Here is a 21,165-nt window from a genome sequence, read left to right on the forward strand (position 1 = left end):
TTCACCTTTTGAAGCATTAGTTGTTTGACATTCAGTCAGGCATTGTCATGGAGAAGAATTAGGCCATTTTGTTGACCAGTGCCTACTGCAGGCGTTGTAGTTTTCAGTGCATCTCATCTATTTGCTGAGCATACTTTTCAGATGTCATGGTTTCACTGGGATTCAGAAAGCTATAGTTGATCAGACAGGCAACAGACCACCAAACAGTGACCACAGTCCTTTTTTGGTGTAAGTTGGCTTTGGGAAATGCTTTGGAAGCTTATTCACAGTCCAGCCACTGAGCTGGTCATTATCAGTTGAAAATCCAGTTTTTGTTGCATATCACAATCTGATCAAGAAATGATTCGTTTTTGTGTATAATAAGAGAAGATGACACTTCCAAACAATGATTTTTTTATTTGAGGCACCCACCTATTGTGTTTTTTCACCTTTCCAATTTGCTTCAAATGCCAGATAACCATAAAATGGTCAACATTGAGTTCTTCACCAACTTCTCATGTAGTTAGATTTAAGAGGATAAGTTTCGATGATCCTCTGGATTGGTGCTGTCAACTTCCGATGGCTGGCCACTGCTCCTTATCCTCAAGGTTCTCGTCTCCTTTGCAAAACTTCTTTAAAAAAAAAAAATCAGGCATTTATAAACAAGAAAGCATACATTAATTACATAAAAATAGTTTTCAAATAGTAGAGTAGGTTGTCGTATTGTCATTAGCAGCAACAAAGGAGAGAAGAGGATGGTGATGTGGACGCTCCTGGCGAGTACCAGGGTGCAAAACTTCCTGAACCCATTGCACTGTACATTCGTTAGCAGTTCCTGGGCCAGATCCATTGTTGATGTTGCAAGTTGTCTCCACCGCTTTAAAACCGATTTGAACTCGAATAAGAAAATCGCTCAAATTTTCTTTTTGTCTAACATCATTTCTCTAGTCTAAAATAAATATAAAATAAACAGCAAGTAATAAAACGGGAGCTGGTGATGGACAGGGAGGCCTGGCGTGCTGCGGTCTATCGGGTTGCAAAGAGTTGGACACGACTAAGCAACTGAACTGAATAAGACATTAGCAAAAAAACAAAGTGATAAATGCACATTAAAGTGATGTATATATATATATATATAACCACATTTATTTAAGAATGTATTCCAGTATCAGGCGGCAAAGTTCAACAGTGCAAAATAGCAATCACTTTTGCACCAACCTAATACCCAGTCAGCTTAAGGAGTCAACAGGGATTTGTCTCTGGTGAAAACACCAGAGGAAACATTTAAGAGGAGCTTTCAGTTGCCTCAGAGGTTAAGAATCACTTCTAAATGTTCCAGCTTGAAGCAGCTATGGATTAAACATCTGAGCAGCTGTTGTGCCTTCCTCTTGCCCTCAAGTCTTTTTTTTTTTTTGTCTATTCTGGGTCTTCATTGCTACGCACAGGCTTTTGTCTAGTGACAGCTACTCTCTGGTTGGGGTCCAAGAGCTTCTCATTGCAGTAGCTTCTCTTGTTACAGAGTATGGGCTCTAGGAGCTCAAGCTCAGTAGTTGCAGCATATGGGCTTAATTACTCCTCTGCCTGTGGAATCTTCCCAGACCAGGGACTGAACCCATGTCTCCTCCACTGACAGGCAGATTCTCAAGATTCACTGGACCACCAGGGAAGCCCTGCTCTCAAGTCTTTAGAAAGCAGGATGCCAAACAGGATTATGGTCTTATCTCTGGCTCTAGTGTTGGTTTGCAAAATCATGAACCTGTTTTATGTCCTAGGAGAGTGTGATCACAAGAGAGATGGTGGAGATGCTCTTTTCTGATGATCCTGACCTGCAGTTAGCAACCACACAGAAATTCCGGAAACTGCTCTCCAAAGGTACAAAGCCTAGACTTCCCCAGAGAGGCCCTGCATGACTTAGCCTCTTGTTTCCTCTCACTGACCTCATCAACTACTGCCCTTCTCTCATTCTGCTCTAGCCCTGCTGGCTGTGGCATCCTTGGACAAGCCAGGCACATTCTTACCTTTACGTGGGCTATTCCCTCTGCTTGATACCCTTTAGTTGCAGATATGTGTGTGTCAGGGCTTCCCTGGTGGCTCAGTGGTAAAGAGTCCATCTGCCAATGCAGGAGAAGCGGGTTCGATCACTGGGTCAGGAAGATCCTCTGGAGAAGGAAATAGCAACCCACTCTAGTATTCTTGCCTGGAAAATCCCATGGAGAGAGGAGCCTGGCAGGCTACATTCCATGGGGTTGCAAAAGAGTCAGACACAATTCAGCAACTAAAGAACAACAATCTGTGTGACAGCTGCTTCATTTCTGTGGTTAGATCCTACCTTTCTCAGCAAAGCCTACCCTGACACCCTATCTAAAATTGCAGCTCCCCCCACCCCCTGCAGCATTTTTAATCTCCTTACTTGGCCCTACATATTTTATTTCCTATGACACTTATTACCTTCAAACATAACAGTATTTCTTCTCACTGGGATATAAGCTCTGTGAGGACAGAGACTTTGGGTTTGGTTCACTGTTGTATTCTTGGTACCCAGAACCACGTCCGGCACACATTTTTGCTCAGTAAAAATTTGATGTATGATGGGAAAAATATATTCTTTTCTCCCAAGGACTTTTGTCCTTTGACCTTGGGAGGACTTTTCTTCCTCCCAAGAAAAGAATGCTGATCTTAGAAGGGAAGTGTTTAGACTAGCATTGTACCTACTTTGGTCATCTCTCCCTTACTTTCTTGCTTGTTTAGGTAGGTAAGGTTATTTATTTGCTTAGATTTAGAAAGCCAAAGGTAAGCATACTTAGATTAGGATTGGCTTTACTCTTTATATTCTCAACTATTTGATACAGTTCAAAAATGACCTGCTATTGTTAAAACTACCTCACCAGAAAGAAGCTTGGGAGTGTTTATAAGGATGGTCAGGAATATTTAGGAAGGATGGTGGACTGACCCCAGTGAATGCATCAGCCAGCCCTTCTCCTGACTTCTCCTCTCTTTCCTTCGTCCCTCTCCCAGAGCCCAGTCCTCCAATAGACGAAGTTATCAACACTCCAGGAGTGGTGGATCGGTTTGTGGAGTTTCTGAAGAGGAATGAGAATTGTACATTACAGGTGAGGCCCAGGGTGGAGAGGTACCAGATGAATGCTCTTTTGCCAAGAAATTGCTATGGCATGCTTCTGCAGACACTTCTCTGAGGATGAAACATTTAAGGAGATGCTGTTACCTCAGAGGACTTGACCTGAAGTCAGAGAGCCACAAACTCTTCCCCAAAACAGTCTCAAAGGAAAGATACCAGAATATGACAGATTCATTATTCAGAGGTTGTAATATAGAATAAAAAATATATATATATGTATGTGCGTATGTATACATATACATACATAAAATGTTCTAGTCCATTTCTAATTCTGGAGTAAACCACTTTGCTTCTGTGCGTCTCTCTTCTCACAAATGAGTGATGAGCCACTCTACGAGAACTTATTAGAAATTTGACTGAAAGGGTCCTTGAGAGACCCATCTCACTTTTATCCTGGTTTCAGAAACGAATAAAGTGAAGTGCAGGAAATAAAAACATGGCTTGCCACAGCCCACTCCAGTATTATTGCCTGGGAAATCCCATGGACAGAGGATCCTGACAGGCTTCAGTCTATTGGGTTGCAAAAGAGTCGGACACGACTTAGCGACTCAGCAGCAGCAACCTACTGAGGTGGGGGGGGGATAGTAAAGATTTGGTGTTGGTCCCATGTTTCACTGCTCTTCTTTCATTCTTTCTCCTTCTCCTAACTTTTTCAACCTCTCTTCCTCTAGGAAAAACGAACAAAAAACGTGGCTTGCCCAAGGACTCATAGGGGCTGTGGTAGTGCAAGACTAGACCTGGGACCATGGAAGCCTAGTTCTGTCTTCTTATTATGTTATGTCACTGCCAGTAATTCTTCCTTTCTTTTAAAGGAGAAGAGGGAAAGGCTTGTGTGGTTTTTTTTTTTTTTCCTTCAAGTCAGGGGCAGGAGACGTAACATTCTGAGCCAGCTTGTAGGCACGGCTGCTCTGTCTGGAATGACCTCTCAGTCATGGCTTTAATCTCACTTTCAGTTTGAAGCTGCCTGGGCTCTAACAAACATTGCCTCTGGAACCTCTCAGCAGACCAAAATTGTCATTGAAGCAGGGGCCGTCCCTATTTTTATAGAGCTGCTTAACTCGGACTTTGAGGATGTACAGGAACAGGTAATACCCAAATTTGATTTAATTCTTGATGATGTCAGTGGTATAATAAAAAATGTATTTTGTCTTTATCCCCAATTAAGAGGTTAAAAGCAAAGAGCTCCTAAAAACCTTGGGATTTTCTTAGTGATCCAAGCGTCTTCTGTTATCCCTAAAAAACACTTTTGCAACACACCTGAATGTGTGCTAATGAGGTGACTCAGGGTGGGGCCCTAGATAGATTCAGGAAGGGAGGGCTAGTGATCAGAAAGACCAAACTCGGGATTAGAGAATAGGAACTTTCAGCCCCGCCCCGCCCCCACTCTTCCCACCCCTCCTCCCCAACCTCCCTAGGGATGTTACAGAGGGTAAATATTGGGTTATAAAAATCTTGAACAGTGAGATTCAGAGAGCTTCTGGGTTGGTGAACACTCCCTGTGCTGGGAAGGTGACATGCCTGGAGAGGGCACAGGAGTTCTGTGCAACCCCTACTCTTTGCCCCATGCCTTGCCCTCTGCATCTCTTCCATTTAGCTCTTCCTGAGTTGTATCTATTAGAGTAAACTGGTAAACATGAGAACAGTTTTCCTGAGTTCTGTGAATCATTGCAGAATGTGGAACTCCTGAATTTATAGCCAGTTGGTAAAAAGTATAGGTGGCACCTGGGAGTTGTAACTAGTATCTAAGTGAGGCCAGTCCTGTGGGACTGAGCCACTACCTATTGAATTGACATGGCTTTCCTGGTAGCTCAGCTGGTAAAGAATCCGCTGGCAATGCAAGAGACCCCAGTTTGATTACTGGGTTGGGAAGATTCCCCTGGAGAAGGGAACAGCTACCCACTCCAATATTCTGCCCTAAGAGAATTCTATGGACTATATAGTCCACGTGGTTACAAAGAGTTGGACACAACTGAGCGACTTTCACTTTTCACTGACACGGTATCCGAGAATTGATGTAGAAGAAAACTCCACACGTTGGGTGTCAGGTGGTGTTGGGAAAAAGACACCACAGTACCCATTTCTCAACATCTGTGGATCATGAAAACCCTACTTCCATTTCTTCCGCTGGAGTTTTACTGATTGACTAGAAGTGGAGTGGTACTGGGGATTTTTCCTCTATTAATATATATAGGGTTGGTCCTATGAGACTACAAGAATGCAAGTTTCCCGTCATTTTCTTTTTATGGGAGATGAGGAGGTGAGGATAAGGAGGTTTTGGTTTGGCTTCTCTGGCTGCAGTACAGTGGCAGTCTGCTTTCCCCCCCGGAACCCAGGACTTCTCAGAGGAAAAGTCCTCATAGAGCAAGTAGTCCACGAGGAGGGTGCCTGAGCTTATTTGGAGTGTTTCAGGCCTTGATGGGATGTTCGTCCTGGTTGCTGCTATGTGTCACTCTGTAGTTGTGAGTGTAAAGTACTCACAGAAGCTACTGGGCTCTGTGGTGACAGTTCCATCCTCCCTTTTTTAGGCAGTCTGGGCACTGGGAAACATAGCTGGAGACAGCTCCGTTTGCCGAGATTACGTCTTGAACTGTTCCATCCTCAGTCCTTTGTTAACGTGAGTAGTTACTGTCGTCTGCACCTGGGGCATCTGTAGGGCAGCCATGTAGCAGATCTTTGGGGGACAGTTTACCTTAAGATGATGAGTAAATCCAAAAATGCTAAAAGTACATTCTGACTGGCAGAGTAAAAGTTTATCTTTTGAGAGTAAGAAGATTGTGCCACTGGTCTGTGTCTTGTGCTTCTCGCTTCACAGCACTGTAGAATCTCCTGTTGGTCATACTTGGCTCATTGCTGAGCCAGAGGAGAGAGGAAGGAATAGCCCATCTGGAAAAACCTAACCTTCTCTGCAAAATGCATTGATTTTCTATGGTTTTCTATGGGTACATTGGAGAGCTCTGTTGTAAACCACAGATCATAAGACCCTGTGCAGGGTCATATGGATGCTCCCATCCCTTCCTCCATGCCCTTAAAGTAGAGCTATAGCTAAACCAAAGCAGAGGGAGGAGTTTTTCTTCAGAAGTCACAATCTCGTAAGCTACTATTAGAACTCTTTTGTGGGCCTATCACAGAAAATCAATCCGTACTGCATAGCTAAAGCCCTCACACTGAAACTTCATTTAGCATGCTTATTCAAGGTCCAGCTCTCTGTCCTTATTAGCTATGGGCTTAACAACCACATCTGGTCCTAATCCCCTATGAAGATGTAGGTTGGCCCCCTGGACCAAACTAACTCCCTTAAATTATGGGTAGGAAAAGACAGTGAGGTGGCTAGAGTCATAGGGGTCTGGTTGGATGTGCTCCTGGGACTCATAGACAACAGTTCCATGCAAAGGGCATCATTGGTCAGGATCTGGCTTATCTGTCTCCTTCAGACTCCTTACCAAGTCCACACGACTGACAATGACCCGGAATGCAGTCTGGGCCCTGTCAAACCTCTGCCGAGGGAAGAACCCACCCCCAGAGTTTGCAAAGGTAAGAGAACTTCTTACCAGTTCCTGCAGGTTCCTCCATATGGAGGAATTTTGAAATGGGAGTTTTCAAGTCTTTGGGGAACCCTCAGAGTCTCGATCCATGGGAAACTGAAAGAGGCAATCATCAGTGAAGTAGGTGATCTCATGTGCCAGGGTGGTAAAGTGAAAATGTGGGCCTGATGGCTTAATGTAGTAGAAATCTCTGGGTCTTAGACTTACTCAGTAGAGGAGGGCTCGGACGTGTTAGGGTTAGTGGCAGAGCTGATGTAACCCTGTCCGCCTGTGAATCCCTCTCTCTCTGCTTCCAATAGGTCTCCCCCTGTTTGCCTGTGCTGTCTCGCCTACTCTTCAGCAGCGACTCAGACTTGCTGGCAGATGCTTGCTGGGCCCTCTCTTATCTGTCTGATGGCCCCAATGAGAAGATCCAGGCAGTCATAGACTCTGGAGTCTGCCGGAGATTGGTCGAGCTTCTCATGTGAGTGATCCCAGTTAGAAAGGGTACAGATTCCAAGCTCAGAACTGCAGTTAGCAGTCTGCTGCCCTGTGCAAAGGTCTGGACCCGTGAGTGCGACAGGCCTTGGTGGTCAGCAGAGCCGCAAGCGTGGTGCTGGCCCTCTACTGACAGATCGCCCTCCTCTGTAGGCACAACGATAACAAAGTGGCTTCTCCTGCACTGAGAGCCGTGGGCAACATCGTCACGGGGGATGACATCCAGACCCAGGTGAGGAGGCGGGGGGCTGTCTGCGCAGAACCCTCCCGCCACAGACTTCAGTCCTGGTGGAAGGCAGTGGGCTCTAGGAGAGAAAGCGTAGGCTTGAAGGAAAAATTCCAGTTCTGCCACTCTGTGTATGATTTGTGGGCAACTTGGTTGCCTTAATTTTTTCTATAAATTGGAAGCAAGTCATTATCCATTGGGTACTATTGAAGAAAAACTAAATGGAATAACTTGACTTACTGCCTGGGACGTGGTAAAGTTCCAGCTTTTCTGTTATGGTACCTTTGAAATACTAAACTCTATGGAAGCTCACCCCTACTCCCTAACTAAATGTTTAGGATCCTATGGTTAACCTCATGTTAGTGCTCTATTAGCAGTACCTCCAGAGAGGGCACAGTATGTAAGCTTTCTCTATACACAGGCTGGAGAGCTGGTTATTCTTTTAAGTATAGTTCAGTGCCATTAAGTGCATTCACATTGTTATTTAACTGTCACAGTCAGCCATCTCCACAACTGTCGCATCATTCAGAACTGAAACTCTGTGCTCTTCAAATAATAACTTCCCGTTTCCTCCTCCCCTCATCCCCTGGTAACTACCACATTACTTTCTGTCTCGGGAGTTTGACTCCTCTAGAAACCTCACGTAAGCCAAACCATATATAGTTCTTTTGTTTCAACTTATTTTACTTAGCATGTTTTCAAAGTTCATTTCATATTTTAGTATGTCACACCTTCATTCCTTCCGGTGGCTGAATAATATTCCTTGGTACACCTGTGCCACATTTGGTTTATTCATTCATCCGTTGATAGACATTTGGGTTGCTTTCACCTTTTGGCTAGTGTGAGTAATGTTGCATCAAATATTGGCATACAGATCTCTGTTTGAGTTCCTGTTTTCAGTTCTTTGGGATATATACCCAGAGGTGGAATTCCTGGGTCATGGGGTAATTTTATGTTTAAAGGTTTTGAGGAACCGCCACACTGTTTAGCACAATGGCTCTACCATTTTACATTCCCACCAGCAATGTACCAGGTTCCAGTTTCTCTCCATCTTTACCAACAATTGTATTGCCTGGATTTTTTAAGAATAAAAATAATTTTATTTTTATAATAAATTTTTTAAATTTTATAATAATTTATTATAATAATGTTTTATATAATAATTTTAAGACTATCTAGAGACTTCCCTGGGGTCTGGGGATTAAGAACCTGCCTTCTAATAGGGGACATGGGTTCAATCCCTGGTTGGGGCACTAAGATCCCACATGCTGTGGGGCAGCTAAGCCAGCACAGCCAGAAAAAAGAATAACTGTGCTATGAAGTGTGAAATTGTATCTCACTGAGGTTTTGATTTGCATTTCCCTACTGATTGGTAGGGGAATGGTGTCTGACATCTTTTCATGTGCTTTGTGGCCCCCTGCCTATTTTCTTTGGAGAAATGTCTGTTTACGTCCTTTGCCCTTTTTAAACTATGTTCAGCTTTTTTTGTTTGTAATGTATTCTGGATATTCATCTTTATCAGATATATGATTTAAATATCCATTCTCCCATTCTGTGACTTGTGCAGTTCACTCTGTTGAAAGATGTCTTTCAGTGCACAGAAGTTTTAAATTTTGATTAAGTCCAGTTTATCTCAATTTGTCTTTTGTTGCCTGTGCTTTTGGTGTTCTAGGTCATTCTTAACTGTTCAGCCCTCCCTTGCCTCCTCCACCTCCTGAGCAGCTCCAAGGAGTCAATCCGAAAGGAAGCTTGTTGGACCATTTCAAATATCACTGCTGGCAACAGGGCTCAGATACAGGTAGAACAAGCAGTTGGGAGGTGGAGGAGCAGTGGTAGAAAGGCCTGGGATCACGAGACTTTGTGGGATATTGCCTTCTAGATGAAAAAATTTCTCTTTTGAAACTGGAATCAATGTATGCTATTGGTCAAAGATTCTGTGGAGCAGAAGCCAGGTTCTTCTGCACCACCTTAAGTATATGGGAAGGACAAAGGAGAACTTTGAGGAAGGGGAATGTGTCTAAATCTTAGCTGATTTGTGTTCTGGATTTGCTTATTCTCCTTGAAATGACTTCTTTCCCCCATATCCCACCCCCGAACCCCCAATTCTTCTCAGGCTGTCATAGATGCAAACATCTTCCCTGTATTGATCGAAATCCTTCAGAAAGCAGAGTTCCGTACAAGGAAAGAGGCAGCCTGGGCCATCACCAATGCCACATCAGGAGGAACCCCTGAACAAATCAGGTACCACAGTCCTTCCCATTGTTTGATATGTTTACTCCACCTGTCAGCTTATGTTACATATAATCTCTAAACTGCCTTTGCTGGGATAGGTCTACCCCTGTTCAGTAGGGTTTAACTGATAAGCTGCTAGAGTGTAGCCTCTTTACCCTCCTAGAGAGTGGACACTTAAGACACAGACATTCATCTCTCCTCTGCCTCTTTCTACCCACAAGAGAATTTAAATCTATATAATTCACAATTACTCATACAAATGAAAGAGAACCATGCGATGGCTCATTCAGAGCAGTTTCCTTGGGAAATCATTTTTGACAATGATACTTGGGAGAAGTAAATAGGAAAGCTATTTTGTGTGATTCTACTTTCCATTTTGAACTTGAGTTGGAGTGGTGGGAATTAAAGAAATGCCTTGCCTTCAGCTTGTAGCTTAGGAAGGGGGAGTATATTCAGCATATTATAAAACCTTAGGAGAAAAGGATAGCCATTGAGTTAAGCTTTTGAGGATACAGGGCTGTGAATGGCATTTTGGACAGGAAAAGGCATAAGTAAAAGTACAAAAATCAGAAACCTAGAGACCTTCACATATTTGACTGGAATGTAGTATTCTTGGAAGGGAATAATGTGAGATGAAACTAAAAAAGCTTAGGAGCCTGATTGTATTGAGAGTAGAGCTTGGACTGTGAACATTTTAAGCCGGGAAATGATGTTTCAGAGGAGGTAGTACTGCTGCAGGGACACATTAGAGACCAGGAGGAGGAATCTGTGGCAGCCTTCTGCCTGGAAATGAACTAAACCAGTCGTATTGACGGGGTGAAGAGACTGAGATAAAGCCTGCGTGTTTATGAGGGCTCAGGCAGAGTGAATTGCTAAGCGCATTGATGTGTGTGAAGGAGACCCAGGGACCCCAGAGCACCAGCCTGGCAGCTCCCTTATCTTAGTCTTGATTTAGAACTTAACTGGTCTCTGCCCTTCAGGTACCTGGTCTCCCTGGGCTGCATCAAACCCCTGTGCGACTTGCTGACTGTGATGGATTCAAAGATTGTGCAAGTGGCCCTCAATGGACTGGAGAACATCCTTCGGCTTGGAGAGCAAGAGGGCAAGCGCAGTGGCTCAGGGGTCAATCCCTACTGTGGCCTCATCGAGGAAGCCTATGGTATGTGCCCTCTCCCCAAACTAATGTCTGCCATAAGTAGAGTTCAGAACCGTAAGTTCTAGTGCAGAGCCTCTGAAGTAGTATATGCATGTGAGGGTGTATGGTCAGCATTGAATGCAGAGTTTTATCCCACAAGTTCCATTTCTTCTGAGGAGCAATAGATCAGTTCTCTTTCTGATAGGCTGTACCCAGTAAGTAGGTTATGGTACAGATGTAAAAATAATACTCCAGAATTGATAATAGGATAAGGAGCTGGAAGGCATGTTTTGAGCTGAGTTTCTAGCAAGTTCCTTTCTTTTGTTTTTCCATTATAAACAAGCTTATTACAAGATACTAGATAAGTTCTCTGTGCTGTACAGGAAGTCCTTGTTCATCTATTTTGTTAATAGGAGTTTGTATCTGAGGCTTCCCAGGTGGCACAGTGGTAAAGAATCCTTCTGCCAATTCAGGAGATGCGGGTTTGATCCCTGGGTCATAAAGAGTCCCTGGAGGAGGAAATGGCAACCCACTCCAGTATTATTGCCTGGAAAATTCTGTGGACAGAGGAGCCTGGCAGGCTACAGTCCATGGGATCCAACTGAGCAACTCATGTGCGTACATACAGACACACACACACACAGAGTTTGAATCTGCTAATCCCAAACTCATAATTATCCCTCTCCACCTTTCCCCCTTTGTTAACCATAAGTTTGTGTTCTGTCTCTTTTTGTTTTATAAATAAATTCACTTCTCCCAGTCTTTTTTAGATTCCCTATATGTGATATCGTATGATAATTGTCTTTGTCTGATTTACTTTACTTAGTACGATTATGTCTGGGTCCATCCATGTTGCTGCAAATGGAACTATTTTAGTCTCACTTGTGGCTGAGTAATTTTCCATTGTAAATGTACAGCACATCTTCTTTACCCACTATTGATGGACACTCGGGTGGCTTCCGTGTCTTGGCTATAGTAAATAGTGCTGCTATGAACGTTGGGGTGTATATATCTTTTCAAAGTAGTTTTCTCCAGATATATGCCCAGGAGTGGGATCGCTGGATCATATGGTAGGTCTATTTTTAGTTTTTGAAGGAACCTCCATAGTGGCTACACCAGCTTACATTCCCACCAACAGTACAGGAGGGTTCCCTTTTCTCCACACCCTCTCCAGCATTTATTATTTGTAGACTTTTGGTTTGTTTTTGGTTTTTTATTTGTCATACCTCTTGGCTTGCGGGACTTAGGCCTTGGTCGTGAGACTGCTCAGTCCTAACCATTGGACTTCCGGGGAATTCCCTTGTAGACTCTTTGATGATGGCCATTCTGACTGGTGTGAAGTGATACCCTCATTATAGTTTCGATTTCCATTTCTCTAATAATTAGTGATGTTGAGCATCTTTTTATGTGCCTCTTAGACATCTATATGTCTTTGGGGAAATGTCTATGTAAGTCTTCTGCTCATTTATTGATTGGGTTGGATTTTTTGTTGTTCTTATTGAGCCATGTGAGCTGTTAATATGTTTTAGAAATTAAGCGCTTGTCAGTTGCATCAGTTGCAAATATTTTCTTCCACTCTACAGGTTATCTTTTTGTTTTGTTTATGGTTTCCTTGGCAAGTTCTGTTAGGGGTACTGGATTGACTCACTACTCATCTCCAAGAGATTCGGAATGGTTAACAGTTCACCCAGGTTAAACCACTGATTAATAACTGACATTTTAGTTGTTTTCCTTTGGGGTTATGTAATTTAAGTAAAGACCACAGCTCTCCTCTTTCAGATCAAAGAGAGACCTGATCATATTACTTGTGTTTATAAATGCTAATATACCTCAGGGAAGGAGAAATACATTCATGTTTTATGGACCCATAATAAAGCACTCCAAGTTCATTCTTCTACCTGCTTCCTTCTTGCCACCATAGGCTTGGATAAAATTGAGTTTCTCCAGAGCCATGAGAACCAGGAGATCTACCAGAAGGCCTTCGACCTCATTGAGCACTACTTTGGTGTAGAAGATGATGATAGCAGCCTGGCTCCCCAAGTGGATGAGACGCAACAGCAGTTCATCTTCCAGCAGCCTGAGGCCCCCATGGAGGGCTTCCAGCTATAATGTCTGCCTCCAGGGAGGGGAGGGGATGGGAAGCACCACCAACCAGCGGAAAAGCAGCCCTCTGGTGGGCGGGAAACCAACCCCCCACCATCAGCCACCACACACCTCTGCTGCCCTGGAAACTGTGCTCTTGACCTGCTCCGACCCCTTCCCTGGAGGGAGCACCCTCTGGACAGACAGAACCATCTGAGGCTCACGTTTGGGTTTTGTGACAAGAAGGGGACGTGTTGGGTTTTTCTTCCTTACACTATATTTTGGCTGCACATATGTCTTTAACCCAGGAGCCCAGGGGTAGACAAAGGAGGACTGAGGTAACCAATTTTGCACCTTTTTTTTTTTTAATTTTTATTTTTTTCTTCTTTAGTGGTGACTTCCTTCCCTATTATCTTCCTTCATCCTTCCCAGTCCTCTGCCCTGATCTGTGTAACTCTTATCTTGGGTACTTGAGCAGATGGAATATTCCAGAGGTGGGGGGGTGGGAGGGGAGGGGAGAAATCCAAAACAAAGTGTTCTTGCTCTGACAGAATATTAATCTTGTATGCTTGGATTGAGTTATTTAATTTTTTCTTTTGCACATTTTTTCTTGTATTAAGATTGCTCTTTCCCAGAGCCATGAGTTCCTGGTATTAGGAAACCCAGCTGCCAGCATTGTCTGGGACTAGAGACTGAGGGGGAGGTCACCATGAGAGAAAGGCCCCTCCCTCCCTCTAACCCCTTGCCTAGACCTCTTTAGTTTGGGAGATCCCCTTAACTCTCCTGGGGCATGTACACCAGTGGGAGTGAGCGAGGAGGAACACAGGCCTTCAGACAGGGCTTCCCATGTGTCGCTACTGATCCCATGTTTCCTACCCACCTTCCAATGGTGCGACCTGACTTCATTTGTTTACTTGAAAATTCCCCTCAGAGTTGAAATGAACCTCTGAGGTAGCTGTATTTTCTCCTAAGCACGCGACAGAGGGCTGTCGTCCTTGCTTTCTCCTGAGGAGAAAGTCCTTGCTCCGGTGACCCATAAGTTTCAGAGGAGGTTGGAGTGAGAGTGTCATGTATTGGGATAGCCAGGGGATCCTTGCCTTTGGCCTTTCTTCTCCTTCTTCTTCCTCTTCCGTAGGTGGATCACATATATTTTACTTCCAAAGGAGAGAATGTCAAAAAGTTCTGTATTTTTTTATATTCTATATATTAGGTAGGTCAATCTTAATTGCTCTCAAGAGGAAGAACTGTCTCTGTAATTTCTGTAAGTAGGATACCGTGAGGAAGACCAAAAAGAGATGTGGAAGCTCTTTGGCTCAGGAAGCCTGACCTTGATCCATCTCTCTGCTTGGGTTCCGGGCTACCACCTGGACAAACCCTTAGCTCTGGAGCCTTTATATCACAGGTCAGCCTGGTCTGATTGTCCCAGTACCTGAAGGGAGCAAGGGCTCCAGGGCCTGGTAAAGTCTACCACTCTAGTCCTTACTGCTGAGCATCCTACTTGCATCAGGAAACCCAGATAGCAGTCTGCCTCCTCAGAGTCAGTCTCAAATGCCCTTATCCACGTAAGTTATCACAGGTGGCTGCCTCACTTACCACAGAAATACAGCAGCCTCAGGACTTGTTTGAGAGGGACTGATATCTTCCTGGATTGGGATCCCTGTACATGGTCTGGGTATTGCCCTTTCTGTGACACTTACAGTCCCAATGCCTTGCCTTTTCCCTTGGAGTAGAGCTACTGCAGTGCCTCACTGGCTTGCCTGTATGTGTCAATGGATTCCATAGTAACGAAGTAAAGCCCAGCTGATGGGATGAGTGGAGGAAGTTGTTGGCTAAGTGTAGGCCAGTGGTGTAGCTGAAGGCACACTCTGTCTGCCCTGTCACTGCTTCCCCACAGAGATCAGTTAGAGATTCCCTGGTTCAAGCTGTATTATCCCTTCCCCAGAAACAATGCCATTCTTGCTCCCATTCCTGCATATCCCACCTCTGACTCAGGTGAAATCCGTGCCACTCTGCTTACAGATAAAAAGTTCAGGTCCTTTTTGCCCATTGGTTTTGAATCTGCCCTCTTTTTCGAGTATTGAGATCTAATTCCAGAGGCATTTTCTGAGAAAAATGCTTGGGATTAGTGGTTATCACTGAAAAGTGATAGCAGAGCCATACCACCTGAGTGAGTCAGATGCTACTCTTCAGTTTGGGCATGCTCATTACCAAGCCCCACTCTCCCTGGTAGGCAAGGGGCAGGACCCTTTTCACTTAGCCTGCTGACTCCATTACTCCTACGGTTCAAAAGAAAGTCACCCCCCACCCCTTGACCTTGTCCAACAGCCAGAGCATTTGAGTAAGAACTACTTCTTGTATCTCTAGCAATAGTTAAGTCCCTGACATTAGCGCCAAATTCTTACTGTGAGATGCACACATCCTGCCTTCCCTAACTGTTCCTACTTTTGCTTCAGATCTGGGACATGTACTAAATAGAAGACTCTTCTGATTATCAGTTACTGCTTGAAGGCTGCTTTCTCCAAGGACTCCAAAGGCTGAAGTGTCTCCCAGGGCACAACATGAGGACAAATTTCTCATCAGATAAACATGGCCTCTAGGAGCTTTCCTTTGTTTAGTGTCTTCCTCAAACTGTTTTCCCATTTTATTCCTCTGACCCCCCTTTCAGTTAACAGGTGAAGTTCTCCCAGCCCCCAGAGATGGTCACATCATCTTTTGTGTCCCCCTCTCCTTTGTTCATCTTGGGAAGCAAAATATTGTTTCTTTTTAGCCCAGGCTTGACAGCCGCTCTTCGTGGACAGCCCCCATCTGGACTGCAGACCCTGGCCCAGGTGAAGGCAGAGCTTTCTGACAGATTTCTGAATGGATGTTACAGGGATGGAGGGGCTCCTCAGCCTTCTGTAGGGAATAGCCTGAGAAGACGTGTATTTGAAAGGTTAATGTTTTGGCACACAGTTATTTGCATTTTAAGATCTCTGGTGGGTTGGTGATGTTTAGGTGTGGATTAAGGGGACGAGGAACCATTTTCTTAGCTAAAGTGTTCAAGTACTGTTTTGAACAGCTATTCGTTTTTGCCAGCCCTTCTGGACATCCCACACCCACCCATCTTCTCTGGTCTTAGAAGACTGAGCTATCCCCAGTGACTGGTGGGCCTTAGTATTGGCTGCAACCTTGTTAGAACCACACAGGTTCCATCCTCACCTGGCCAGCCTGGTTACTTCAGGAGGTTGGTACAAAGGACCCCTCCAAGGAACAGATGTAGAAGACTTCAGCTTTCAAGGACCCTTTGTGTTCCCCTTTACCTAGAACCCCTAGATCTACTCCCATTCTCTTTTCCCTTGGAAGACTTTCCAACAGCCCTATTTTTTAGAACTGAACTACACAGATTATAGCTGCTACCATGCTTAGTCAGGGAAGAGCAAAAGAAGGCTCTCGGGGACTGACTTTCCATTTCCCTCAAGCCAGACCAGTTTAATCTGAAAACTCTAGCAGAATAAACTGGACTTCCATTTTCTCATGTCTGCCTGGCTTCCCCCTACACTCTATCATAGAATTACCTGTTTCTAGCAAAATAGAAGGGAAGGAAATGAATGCCTATCAATACTTCCTCCTCCCACACGCCCCCTTCTTTGAAGGCCTCTCAGCTCTTTTGTTCAGGCCACGTCTCTTCGCCCCAAGACTCACTTACTTTGGTGTCCATCATCTTGAATATTCCTCAGTAGATACATCTTTTGGGCTCAGGTTCTGGATTCTCAGTTGAAGGCAAGGAGCCAGATTTTGCTGGTCTCTGTAGGCACTACAGGGACCCATAGGGTGCTGGCTGGGGTCCTCCTTGGCAGGCTGGGGAAGGGTGCAAGGCTCAGTACACGAACCATAGGAAAGGCTCACAACCTAGGAAAGGCTAGCAACATCTTCCAGGTAGGACTATCCTAGAAATACGTACCTGTGAGACTTGAGAAACTGCTCAGAGTAGGTTTCTTCCACAGCTGTTTTAGGATTGCACATTTTAGACCAATCTTGTCCAGTATTTTTTCTGTCTTAACTTTTGTATTTTTTTGTTAAGCCAGCAAGCTGAGAATTGGGCCCTGCAGGGATCCATGTGGTAGGCAATAGCTGTTCTTTGGCCAAGGCCTTCATAAAGGATTCAGTCATCCCATTGACTGTTCCCTAGCCCCACCCCCACATGAAGACCATGGTAAGGGAAGAATTTTGAGGTCAGTACAAACCAAATAAGTCTGTTAATTAAAGCTGTTAGTTTTCCTCTGAGAGGGCATTTTTGCATCAGGCCTGGGCTATGTTAAGAATCAAACCTGGCTGTGAGTTAGAAGAAGCACCATTAAATTGTGGACCTAGAACACCCCAGGAAAAAGGTTTGTGTAGTGTGTCATAAAGGCCTTGAGTGTGTTTGGGCCCACCTTACTACTTCTGGGCCAGCCTGACTGCTGCTGTGCACATTAGCACATACCTGAACCCCTCTGCTAAACTCAAGCCCTGCATCCCTACCTAGGTCAGATGTTCAGCCTCTGGGTTTGGGAAAAGAAAACTGCCATGGTGAGAATCCTCAAGCCCTGGAGTTGGGTATTGGCTCTTTCAGCCAGTTTTTGTAGGAATTGCCTTTGGTTGGACCACTGAAGAAGCAAATAAGGTGTGAGGTCCTAGTTACCCAAGACAGAGCAGATGTCCCTCTAAAACATCTTGGGTTCCCAGCTACAGACCCTCAGAAGGTGAATCAAACCTGTTTCCTCACTGGTTTTTCTCTCCAAATTTATTTTGCTTTTAAGAACTATAAACTCTAGCTATTGTTTTCCGTGTTCTCAGGGCCCCTGGGTAGACAGACAAAGCTTGATGATTTCAGAGCAGATATAGGCCAAGAAACCATGGCATTGAGTGTGCTGAGTCCAGACAAATGATATTTATATACACATCCAAATTTGAAGAGAAAATGTATTTCTTTAGGTTTCAAACACTGTAATAGATATAATGCAAAAATAAAAACCTGTTGCAAAGTTCTAAATCGTGTTCTTTGGAGTGATCCTAGACTGGATTTCTTGGAAGTCAGTGAAGTGAAGGTGTTTAAATTTGTGGCCTAACAAGTGGAATTAAGAATTGTTAACAGCCTGCTTCTACTACAAAGCATTTTTGAAATCAGCTTTATTGAAATATAACTGACATACAGTAAATGGCACATATTTAAAATGAACAATTTGTTAAGTGTTGATAAATCTACATCCATGAAACCATCACCACAATCAAGATAGTGAACATACCTATCACCACATGCCTATTGGGAATCCCTCCTTTCTGCCTAAAGCTCAGTGCGAGTTCTGTCTCACTATGGGTTTAGTTTGCATTTTCTAGAGTTTCTATAAGATTTTCACATCATTTCATCACTACTTCACAGCCCACTGAGCCCAAAGTAGTTCACAAACTACTCACTTTGGTTTATATCAATTCCAAATGTAGCAATTAGACTAGCAGCCAAAAAGTTGATACAACTCAAAAGGAGGGTTTTGGTTGACTTGAGTACATTTTATGTTTTAATTCATTACCAACATTAAAAGATGCAGCTGTATTTAAAAATACCTGACACTTCCCTAGTGGTCCACTGGTAAAGAATCTGCCTTCCAATGCAGATTTGATCCCTGGTCCAGGAACTAAGATCCCACATGCTGTAGGGCACCTAAGCCAGCAGGCCACAAACAGACAGTCCATGTGCCACAATTACTGAGACTGTGCTCTAGAGCCCCTGCTTGGCAACCAGTGAAGCCAGTGTGTGCCTCAACTAGAGAGACAAAAAAGCCTCCCCACCCCCAAATATCTGGCACTCCTGGGCCTGAGTTTCTGCTTGAAGACGATCTGCAAGAGTTCTATTACTGTTCACCACCATTACCAGTGGGCTCTCTGGCAGATATTAATGTTGTTCCGCAAGGAAAAAGTAACTTTTTAACCCATTTTTCTATCCAGTTTTCTTATTCCCTGCCTGTCTGTTTTACTCATTACCTAGCACGGCTTCCCTGATAGCTCAGTTGGTAAAGAATCTGCATGCAATGCAGGAGACCCTGGTTCGATTCCTGGGTTGGGAAGATTCATTGGAGAAGGGATAGGATACCCATTCCAGTTTTCTTGGGCTTCCCTTATGGTTCAGCTGGTAAAAAAAAAGCTGGCCCTCAATGCGGGGAGGGAGTTCGATCCCTGGGTTGGGAAGATAACCTGGAGAAGGGAAAGGCCCACTCCAGTATTCTGGTCTGGAGAATCTGGCCATGGACTATACAGTCCATGGGGTCGCAAAGAGTCAGACACAACTGAGCGATTTTCATAGCTGGCCCTTGGAGGCCACTGTTGACCCTTCTCCTTACATCACTCCTCTCACCCCATGCATACCTTGTTCTATTGTTTTTTATCTTTGCCTAGAACACCCTATTCTTAGGCAAATCCATCAAGGCCTGATTCATATGTTACCTCAAGAGATTTCCCACATGCTTTTCTGGAAATAATGAGGGCCTTGGTTTTGAGAGACCTGAATTCCAAACCTTTTTGAGCTTGAGTTCCACCTTTTACCATTATATCAAAATACTGCCTCTCAATGTTACTTGGTACACACTGCCTAAGGGGTGGGGAAGAGCATTGCCCTGAAGTCTCTCCAACTAGGGAAAAATATTTTAACATCTTAAGAGCTCTAATATACCCATCTGAATGCAGACTTCCAAAGAATAGCAAGGAGAGATGAGAAAGCCTTCCTCAGTGTTGAATGCAAAGAAACACAAAACAACAGAAGGGGAAAGACTAGAGATCTCTTCAAGAAAATTAGAGAATACCAAGGGAACATTTCATGCAAAGATGGGAACAATAAAGGACAGAAACAGTACGGACCTGACAGAAGCAGAAGATAAGAAATGTGGCAAGTTACACAGAAGAACTATACAAAAAAGAACTTAACAACCCAGATAACCTCGATGGTGTGATCACTCACGTACAACCAGACATCCTGGTATTCAAAGTCAAGTGGGCCTTAGGAAGTATCACTAAGAACAAAGCTAGTGGAGGTGATGGAATTCCAGTTGAGCTATTTCAAATCCTAAAAGATGATGCTGTGAAAGTGCTGCACTCAATATGCCAGCAGAACTGGAAAACTCAGCAATGACCATAGGACTGGAAAAGGTCAGTTTTCATTCCAATTCCAAAGAAAGGCAATGCCAAAGAATGTTTGAACTACCGCACAATTGCACTCATCTCATGATAGCAAAGTATTGCTCAAACTTCTCCAAGCCAGGTTTCAACAGTTCATGAACAAAGAACTTCCAGATGTTCAAGCTGGATTTAGAAAAGACAGAGAAACAAGATATCAAATTGCCAACATCCACTGGATCATAGAAAAAGCAAGAGTTCCAGAAAAACATCTACTTCTGCTTTATTGACTACACCAAAGCCTTGATTATGTGAATCACAACAAACTGTGGAAAATTCTGAAAGAGATGGGAAAACCAGACTACCTGACCTGCCTCCTGAGAAATCAGTATGAAGGTCAAGAAGCAACAGTTAGAACTGGACATGGAACAACAGACTGGTTCCAAATTGGGAAAGGAGTACATCAAAGTTGTGTATTGTCACCTTGCTTATTTAACTTATATCCAAAGTACATCGTGCAAAATGCCAGGATGGATGAAGCACGAGCTGGAATCAAGACTGCCGGGAGAAATATCAATAACCTCAGATATGCAGACGACACCACCCTTATGGCAGAAAGCAAAGAAGAACTAAAAAGGCTCTTGTTGAAAGAGGAGTGAAAAAGCTGATTTAAAACTCAACATCCAAAAAACGAAGATCATGGCATCTGGTCCCATCACTTCATGGCAAATAGATGGGGAACAATGGGAACAGTGACAGACTTTATTTTCCTGGGCTCCAAAATCACTGCAGATGGTGACTGTAGCCATGAAATTAAAAGACACTTGCTCCTTGGAAGAAAAGCTATGACAAACCTAGACAGCATATTAAAAAGCAAAGATGGTAATTTACCGACAAAGGTCCATCTAGTCAATGCTGTTTTTTCCAGTAGTCATGTATGGATGTGAGAGCTGGACCATAAAGAAAACTGAGCACCGAAGAATTGATGCTTTTGAACTGTCATGACAGTTCAAGACTCTTGAGTCATCTCCAACTGCAAGGAGATCAAACCAGTCAATCCTGAAGGAAATCAGTCCTGAATATTCATCGGAAGGACTGATGCTGAAGCTGGAACTACAAAGACCCTGATGCTGGGAAAGACTGAAGGCAGGAGAAGAAGGGGACGACTGAGGATGAGAGGGTTGGATGGCATCACCGACTCAATGCACATGAGTTTGAGCAAGCTCCAGGAGTT

General features: G+C 44.0%; 1 protein-coding gene across 1 annotated transcript in view; it reads left to right on the top strand.

The window, feature by feature from the left end:
* The window catches only part of KPNA6 (karyopherin subunit alpha 6), a 56,127-nt gene extending 38,128 nt beyond the window's left edge, over positions 1-17,999 (top strand). The window contains exons 4-14 of the mRNA XM_055397410.2: positions 1,752-1,851; positions 2,995-3,089; positions 4,069-4,200; positions 5,641-5,729; positions 6,547-6,646; positions 6,957-7,120; positions 7,288-7,366; positions 9,033-9,158; positions 9,474-9,601; positions 10,573-10,751; positions 12,649-17,999. Of these exons, the coding sequence (XP_055253385.1) occupies positions 1,752-1,851; positions 2,995-3,089; positions 4,069-4,200; positions 5,641-5,729; positions 6,547-6,646; positions 6,957-7,120; positions 7,288-7,366; positions 9,033-9,158; positions 9,474-9,601; positions 10,573-10,751; positions 12,649-12,836 (1,380 nt within the window). The 3' untranslated portion in view covers positions 12,837-17,999. The remainder of the gene's footprint in view (positions 1-1,751; positions 1,852-2,994; positions 3,090-4,068; positions 4,201-5,640; positions 5,730-6,546; positions 6,647-6,956; positions 7,121-7,287; positions 7,367-9,032; positions 9,159-9,473; positions 9,602-10,572; positions 10,752-12,648) is intronic.
* Positions 18,000-21,165: the final 3,166 nt, after the last annotated feature.

The sequence above is a fragment of the Moschus berezovskii genome, chromosome 2 (genome assembly GCF_049115385.1).
Source record: "Moschus berezovskii isolate FMDL1 chromosome 2, NW_MosBer_1.0, whole genome shotgun sequence".
Lineage (NCBI taxonomy): Eukaryota > Metazoa > Chordata > Mammalia > Artiodactyla > Moschidae > Moschus > Moschus berezovskii.